This window comes from Phalaenopsis equestris, unplaced genomic scaffold, assembly GCF_001263595.1.
Source record: "Phalaenopsis equestris unplaced genomic scaffold, ASM126359v1 Scaffold000717, whole genome shotgun sequence".
In the NCBI taxonomy this organism is placed as follows: Eukaryota; Viridiplantae; Streptophyta; class Magnoliopsida; order Asparagales; family Orchidaceae; genus Phalaenopsis; species Phalaenopsis equestris.
Window position 1 is genome coordinate 7,119 of NW_018165157.1, and position 9,076 is coordinate 16,194.

The 9,076-nt window shown below is 35.7% G+C and overlaps 1 protein-coding gene across 2 annotated transcripts; it reads right to left on the reverse strand.

Annotated features, from left to right (window-relative positions):
- Positions 1–831: 831 nt before the first annotated feature.
- LOC110030444 (NAC domain-containing protein 16-like) lies at positions 832–8,831 on the reverse strand. Of its 2 annotated transcripts, none has more exons than XM_020733158.1 (6): positions 8,184–8,831; positions 7,741–7,944; positions 3,039–3,818; positions 2,827–2,938; positions 1,059–1,116; positions 832–925 (listed from the first exon to the last, which is right to left on the reverse strand). In XM_020733158.1, the coding sequence occupies exons 1-6, from the start codon at positions 8,673–8,675 to the stop codon at positions 913–915; spliced, it is 1,659 nt and encodes a 552-aa protein (XP_020588817.1). In that variant the 5' UTR covers positions 8,676–8,831; the 3' UTR covers positions 832–912. The 2 variants fall into 2 exon arrangements, with proteins under 2 accessions (XP_020588817.1, XP_020588816.1); XM_020733157.1 differs by having other exon boundaries at positions 2,815–2,938.
- Between the last annotated feature and the right edge of the window lie 245 nt (positions 8,832–9,076).

The window sequence follows — 9,076 nt, forward strand, 5'->3', positions numbered from 1 at the left end:
GGGGGAGGACCTGCAATTTTCGATATATTGAAGCGAAGAAGGGAGGCTTCTGCGTGTGAGCAAGGGGCTTCGACTTTGGGGTCATGTGTGAGGGAAGAATACAGGCTTCTGGCGCGCGAAACGAAAGAGGGCTTTGCGGCTGGAGAGGCAGTGTAGGCGAAACGAAATAAAAATTGACGGATGTGATTCTATGCAGGATTGAACAGGGGAGACTGGGGGCAGATAAATGCAGGGAGGAAGATGAGGACTTCGGAGGTCTTTGTATGTTGCGTCGACAGTGTATCGCGAGGGAGAGGAGCGCAAGGGGAATACTCACAATGACATGAAACGGCATCCATAACAATAAACGCGATCAAATTATCTAAAGGATCTAAATTTCGAACAAAATATTAACACTCATTATATCATCCATCAGATATACGAGACAATATACTTATCATAATAATAGATAATAAAAGTGCAAATTAGCATTATCAATTTCGCTCTAAGAGACCACCCAACAATTTGCAAACATATTGCCCAATTTTGCAGCTCAAGCCAAGTATGACAGCAGAAATGAAAAACAGATGAAAGCCACCACTGCAAAATGTTGAATAAAATCCACCTAGCACCTTTCCTCGTCTTCGCTCGAGGCTGCCTGACTTGCCGACAATACTGCCATCAACGCCATAAGAAAGGTAGAAACCTATGTCTGTGTGCTTCCGCAATGTCCCGCTCTCTGAATAGTCCATAGCGATACAATTTCCCATTTGGATCTTACCTGCAGTAAGACGAAGCTCACCTCCTAAAGCGGCTGGAATATGTCTGGCGGTTTTGCCAATCAAAGCAGCTTCATCGGCAAAAGCAGGAGGAGCTGAAATTGAATTCAGCATACTGGCAAGACGTTTTGTTAATGTTTTATCCTGAGGATCTTTAAGTTTGGCATCTGCCACAAAAGATTTGTAAGAATGTTAGAATTCAAGAAGAATTTCATTGAAATAAGCAGCAAAATATAATAAAATATGCCACTATCACTAATTTCTTAAAAGTAAAATACATATTTCCATGCATAGGTTTACATTCCCAAGGCAAGACGTTTTGTTAATGTTTTATCCTGAGGATCTTTAAGTTTGGCATCTGTCACAAAAGATTTGTAAGAATGTTAGAATTCAAGAAGAATTTCATCGAAAAAATCAGCAATATATAATAAAAATTGCCACTATCATTAACTTCTTAAAAGTAAAATACACATTTTCAGGCATAAGTTTACAATCCCAAGGTATTATAAAAGTAAATATGAGAGTTTAGGTGTTAGATATGTCAATATTTAAAAATTGTGCAGTATGTGTTTAAATTTTCCATTTAAAATTCTAACTGATAAGAAAGATGTCTATAATTGGCAGAGATGTGAACGATTTAGTTTATGACCCAATAAATTTGTCAAATTTTAAAATTGAGTAAATCTGGGATGTTGAACTTCCAAGCATATGATGCTATCCAATTTCGAAAGTTATGGCCATCCTATTCTTACCATCGTTCAGCTCCTTGGAAAATGCAACATCTCTATCCAAGAAATCTATTTTCAAAATCTACTTTCTCAATTACCTGAAATTATTTGACAGGTCTATTTAGCCATGGCTTCTTCTATTTCTATAGCTAGTTAGTTTCTCAATTATATGCTTCAATCCCACCAGTCATATGATTCATCTGTCGATCTCGTAGTTCCTATAACTTTTTAAATCATTATTCTTCTGCTCGCAGGTTTATTATCTTCATTGAATCACACTTTTGATTGGCGAGTGGTGTTGCATGGCTCAGGTCCCTCGTGTAAATATAGCTAGCTAGCCTTACAAGAGTTTGTGCACCAAACGTGAATCAAAAGAATTAATAACCATATATGAAAAATTGATTGATTCCGTCCAATTTAGACTAGTGCCTTAGTTTTTGGCTAAATTAAATAATATGATGTGGCACACTTAAATTTTTCAAACTTAATTTAGCAACTAATAGGTTTAGGGCACTCGTCACCAACAGATCCTAGTTGTCTCTATTTTATAAACACATCTCAAACATCTATCCCCATCCATTTATTTATATTTATGTTTTGATATTCAATCTAATGGTGGAATACTTGATGAATAAAAAGCAATTATCTGTTATTCATAATTTAATATCAAACATAAAAGCGCACTCTTCTTTTTCAGAATAAAAAAACCAAACAGGAACCAAACAAAATGATAATCGTCACTGAGTTTCAATTTTAAAAATTGTATTTTGGTTTGTAGTTTAAGACTTCGATGCAAATCAACTAAAAGCAAACTTCAATTTGGAAAAAAATAGAATCATACTAACCCATTTTGTATAATTGGTGGCTAATTCCTTAAATAAGGCCTTTTTTAAAATAGAATTGTAACTAAGAATCTGACATATGTTAAGAAAAATATTCTAAGGTTGATAAAAATGACTATAGATTTGTAATTTTATTTATCCATTAAGAGAGATGAATTGTAAGAAATGTAACCACCACTCCATTATCAATAAAATTCTTCAAAAATTCATTTGAAATTAAATGTAACTACTCTATTATTTTAATTATTTAGTAATCATTAACGAACATTTATTTCTCTTATTCTTTTTGCAGTCAGCTTACAAAAAGAGGAGAACTGGGAAACTAAATATCTATAGCTGGGTTCCTTCAGTTCAAGCCCAAGCTCAAAGTTACAAGACATAATTTAAGTTCAAAACATCTTTGCTCTAAACCTTTTTCCATTAAGGTAGAAGATAATAACAGTTGACAACCATCAAAGAGCATACAGTTTATATCAAAGATCATACCAGTTAGATTACCATTCAATCCACTTGAAAAACCATCACCAGTTTGTGGCTTCCCCGATGAACTCTGCAGTACTAACTTTTCATGAAGAACTTCCTTATAAGATGAATTGGTGCTTCCAACAACCTGCAGTACATGATTTAGTCGATAGCCCAATTTAGAGCTAGAGCTCCTTCCAAACGGTACGTAAAGCATAAGTTTCTTAGAATCATTGGAATAAAATCACCTCAAGAGAATCATTTGGCTCAATGCATTCAAGAGAATTAGCCTGCTCGAACTTTGAAGAGAGCAGGTTTGGAGAACCGTAAATTAGGTTATCATCTGAAGCATCATAGTAAGCCATTAAATCCTCGGACAACTCAAAGTCCGCCAAAGGCGCCAAAGAAGTTTCTAACGCAAAACCACCTTCTGAATAAGCAAGTTCATGGTTGAGTGCGTCATAAAATATTGAATTATCCTCTGCTAATTGACCCGAAGGATATTCCCAAAGCACGGTATCCGAAGGATCCAAAGATTGTGGAAACATATCATGCTGAACAGTTTGGCTTAACTGTAGTTGATCCATGCTAGTAGAGCAATTAGTATAACACGACTCCTCTTCAGCAGGCTTTCGAAATAAGCTTTTTGAAGGGCTAATGTCATTCACCACGGAGTTATTATTATTACCTGTATCCCATAAACAATAATTTGAGCATGCGTCGGAGCTAGGATTTGGGTTACCCTCTACAAAAATATCTTCTAACTGCATGTATCCATTACTCTGTAAAGAAGCAAAAATTGACTGATCTTCACGGCCTTCCATTTCTCCAAGCCTGTTAAGAGGAGTATTGATAAACTGTGGAGCAGAACAATCTGCACCCGGAATCCTATCATCTAAAGAATCCAGGGTTTTCAAAATTTCATCCACGAAGATAGATGAATCTTCTGTTCGGCTACCAAACTGATGCTCAGCAGACCTTGATTCAGAAGGGAAAGCATCCAAATTTTGATAGCCAGAGTCTGGATTCTGAAAAAGTAAAACTCAAGTTGAAATTATGAGCTGTATTGATTGTATTAAAATCTTCAAATGGAAACATATGAACAAAAAAAATTCAGGTATAATAATGGAAGAATTAACTTTACATACAAAAAGTAGGAGCAATCTTCACTAATCAAATTCTCAAGCAGTATACCTCCACATTACATATAGGAGCATACTGAAGTTTAGAACATTTAAAGTATGCAATAAAACATGTAATTAACAAAACCAGAAATAAAAGATTGATCACCATAACCAGATGACGCGCATGAACAACATTTACATGATAAGCTTAGATGCACAGAGCTTAAGACATCAGAAAATTCCAAACAAGAAGATACGAGCCATAAGGGCGCGGCATGACACAAGACCAACAGTGAAATTAAAGACATTTAACAATTTCAACAAACAAATGAAAGAACAACAACTAAAAGTAATTACCTATACAAGATGCAAAAGTTGAGAATAAATTTGATGTTACTGTACAAAATCAAAGACAGTTGACCTTACATGAACTGTAGAAAACACTAAATTGAGAACTAATAGATTAGCGAACCTGCATAAGGTAGAAAAAACGGTTAGATTTCATTTAAAAAAATGAATATCATGCCATTTTCAACCTTAAATACTAAAAAAAATGAAAGACTCAAAACTCAAATGATGGTGAGTAAATTGAAGTGCATACCAACACTCAAAAATGACTAGTTTGATAGAGCTGCTCATTTACCTAACTAGTACAAGACCATCGACATGGCAAACGAGTCTTCCAGACCAAAAATGAATAAGATACACAAAAAACTGCCAACAAATAGAGTAGGCAAATTCCAGTCATTAACAAATAAACATAGGATTAAAACATGCAGTACATTTTACAATGCATCCTCCAAACATTTTAATGAAGAATATCTGACACCAAATCATATCTTTCATTTTTTTATTTCAAAGCAACCAAATCTTTACATTGCATGACCATGATAAAAACCCAAATCAAAATAAAGCTTGCAAAATATTTTAGAATAAACATTAATGTAAACGTTGTGTTAATAACTAAATAATTCTATTTTACCCAATTTGGGGCATGCAATTAAAATATTTAACATTTAAAACATATCATCATTCATGTCATGATTTTTCAACAAATTTTATGCTGGCTATCGACTACCTAATACAATCCTACACTTCTCGCATCTGGAGCTTGGGACACGGCAATGATAGTGTTATTTAAAACAAGTATTTCATTAAAAAAAAAAACTCCACTAAAATCTTGGAACAATTGATGACAAAATTATAATAGAATTGTATCATAAAACTTATAATTTGAACTAGAGTTAGAAAATGCTCTGTCTCATACTTAAATATATTTATTAAAATATTCTATAATAAAAGATAAGCAAAATTGAATATTTAAATCAAGAAAAAGTATTGAAACTGCTGACTGGAATTTTTAGCATGGAACCCAAAACTAGTCTTAAAGCAGTCTTAAAGGCTTGATAAACACAACCAATATAATAATGATAGATTCCACAAAAAAAACATATATAATCTGACAATACTCAAAATGATGCATTGATCATAAGATTCCTCAGAAAATCTTATAAAATTAACATTTATTCAAAAACATGCATTGATCAATGGTGGCCTCTTTATAAATAATACATCAAGATGCATGACACAACACTCTAATAAATCTAGCAAAATTAGCAAAATAGGGACCCTACAATGAGATTTCCTCACCTCTAATCAAACAATCATTTTTTAGGGTATGCCTTAGTTGTTCATAGACCTAAAACAATCACTTTCTATGGCTCGTCCTTGGCTGACCCGAAAGGCACCTCTAATTACAAGCAAATACAAATAGGTTCCTGGCACTCAACCAAATCTCATAAAAAAAGATGGACAATTCAAACTTTTTGCGTGTAACATGCTGCCTTTGTTGAATAAGGAAGCTCTCTATAATAATCATCAAACACGCCTTAAAAATTCAATGATAATTATTGAGAACCAAAGGGCCCAACAGTTGACATTGATTTAGGATTACTAGATGGTTTGGGGTGTTGAAGAGAAGGGTTAGATAAGTTGTAGGATGAAAAGAGTGAAAAGATGATGATTACTGAGAAATTGGCGTTCTTGGAGGCTAAATAACAAGTCGGAGTAGAACTTCGAATAGTTGAGAGAGATCACCAACTTAACCGACCAGACTACAGGCACACCACCTGAAGTATCAAAAAAGGTTCCAAGCAACATATTTATACTAAACACATTATAAAAATCTAAGCATAAATCAAATTAGGTAATCACAGAGAATATGTCCATGAATAGAAATATGCTCACTCAAAAACAAGCTAAAACATCTTAATGTTATTTTGTTTATTTTGTAAGTTAGTTTTAATGAATGAGTTGTGATGGATTTAAAATACTTTTAAATTTTTTATTTTAGTTATTTTAAATTTCCTATTGTAAGAACTATTTGTAAATACGTTTTTCGGACTCTTACCAAGATTAAGACATTAAAATTTTAATTGAGCTCAATAAAAAAATGCATTTCATCAACCCCACAGAGCCTTCTCTCGCTATCCTTACCCATCTCTCTACCTCCCTGTCCAACTCCAATGTGAAAGACCTCTTCCCCCGCTTCTTCCTCTGATCAATCCACCTCTTGCTTTCATTTGTTAATTTCCTCACCACTACTTTTCTAAATCCACTATTGATCCTTAGGGCTGCAAATTAACCAAGCAGGTGCTTGTTTAAGCTCGAATTCATTTATTAAGAGTTTATTCGAGCTAGGCTCAACCTCCATTCAAGCTTTTAAGACAATGTTCAAGCTCAAGCTCGTTTATAAAACCCTGTTCGAGCTCGATTCGAGCTCAATTCATTTATGGATTATCGAATTTATTAACAAGCATATCATTAAATTAAATAAATGAGTTATAATCAAGGCTTACTCAATTTTTATACGAGCAATTTGTAGGGAAACATCAAATAGCATTTGTTGAGACGAAAATTAAACATTTAAATGACAATGTTCATAAACCAGTTGTAATCGAGCTTTAATCAAGTTTATTTATGAGCTTTAATGATATTGTTCATTAATATAAATGAAAAAAACAAGTTCAAACTTGTTCATCTAGAAATCGAGTTGCTATGAAAATGCTCAAGCTCGTTCGATTAAGTAACCAAATGATTATAAACGAGCTTTAATTGAGTCGGGCCAAGAGTAGCTTATCAAACGCTCAGTACATTTGCAACCCTATTGATTCTTCCTTATAGCTAAAAGGTAGAACTACAACTTCTCATTCGTAAGCAGCATTGAGATTCTTCAACAAAACATTTTGGCATCAAACTGGAGGTTCTTGAATCAAAATTGAAAAACAAAAACCCTAGAAACAAAGACATGCCTAAAGTTAATCCAATGTAATATTAAAACCCCACATTCTAAGTACCATTGATTCCCAAGCTATCCAAAAGCAAATCAAAACATCCGAGGATTCGCAACCACCAGTCTTCGCTTCAAACACTAAAGCATCACAACCACTTCACTTTCCAAAATTGTACCGACCCCTTCCTCATTATCCCAGAGCTCTCCAGGTGGATCTCCCTGAGACAAGCACTAGCTCCTTTTCAACTCATTGTGTGCTAGGTAAAATTTCCAGTAGGGACAATTTATTTATCTAACTCTCTAAACGATATGAAGCCTATCTGGCGCATAACAAAAGTAGAAAAAAAGGAATAAATTGCAGTCAAAAGGCCTCTTTAAATAGCAAAAACACATGAAAAAAAAGGGAAAAAAAAAACATAGCCAATGAATAAGACGACTTCTAGCATCTTCAAACTTTGCCATCTACATAAAGTAAATAATTGAATATACGGTGAATCATTTTGTTCATAACTCTTACCAAAAGTTGAGTATTACCTGGAAAAAATCTTCCAACTCAACAAAATCCTGACCAGCATGATCCACTAGTGCATAGTCTCGGTCCACATCAACGGGCACACGTTTGGCATCTTCTTCTTCTTCCATCTCCCATTCTTCTTCTATAAACGGCGCACCATATTGGGCTCCATTCTGTGGCCCGGGCCCATTCTTCTGGAATATGCGACACACAACGTAGCCATCCTTCCAAAGCAAAACAAAAGTACGAATTCAATGTTCACATTCTATTTCTTCGTAATAAAGACGAAGGCCTTTGCCGAGGAAGAGTGAACAAATGAAGTAATCGTATAGCTCCAGTTTTGCATTTCGGCGTCAACAGAAGTAAAAGTATATCCGTATATATAAATGGATTCTAAAACACACGTAAAACAAAAAAAAACCTAATTCAGCTTAAATCCACAATTACTTGACAGCTTTCATACCTGCGGAATCCCAGAGCGGGTAAGATCCTCATCTTCTAACCGATACTCATGCATAACCCAATTGGTCCGCTGACCATGCGGTGCCCGACCTGCATGATATACTAGGGTTTTCTTCATGCCGATGGTCCGAGACCGTCGTTGGATTGGCCGATCTTTACCGGTCGTCTTCCAAAACCCCTCTATAGTGGCGCGGTTGGTACGGCAACGATTAGAATACTTGCGATCGAGTGAGGTAAAGAAGTACCATTCCAAGTCGCGGCTTCGCAGGCGCGACAGAGGTGGGAGGTCCCAAGGCTCAGCCTTGTAAAGATCGATCTCAGAAATCGCGTCAACCCGGATCGGCTTGCCAGAAACCTTCCGCTTCAGATAATAGCTCACCAGCTCCTCGTCGGTAGGATGGAAGCGAAATCCTGGGGCGAGCTGTGTAGAAGCCTCAACAGGCTGCGGGGGAGGCTGCTTGGGCCGAGCTTTGGAGCAGAAGGCTTCGTCCATTATGAAGAGGAAAATCAGAGAGTGAAGATTTTGACTGGTTGGCGAAGGAGAAATCTAGTCTCTCACATTCTATCCGAGCTCTCTCGAGCTTCTATCCGAGCAGAGGGCAAGTCTCAGCTGGGAAGCACTGGGGAGACGAGATGAGGGAAAACACCCCAATACGGGAAAAATCTGTAATTAACAGTTTTTTAAACTTATATTTTAATAAATATAACAAAAATTTAAATCACTCAAGTCAATAACGCAACGTCCCGCACTCCAATACTTTTAAAAAAATTATGCGATATTATGGTCGCATCGTCCAAATAGCAAATAAAAATGGAGTTTTGAAAAGTGAAGCTTGGTCTACAAGCCAGCCGCCTCCGCCTAGCGTTGTGAGGCATCGCGGAAACTATTCCTAT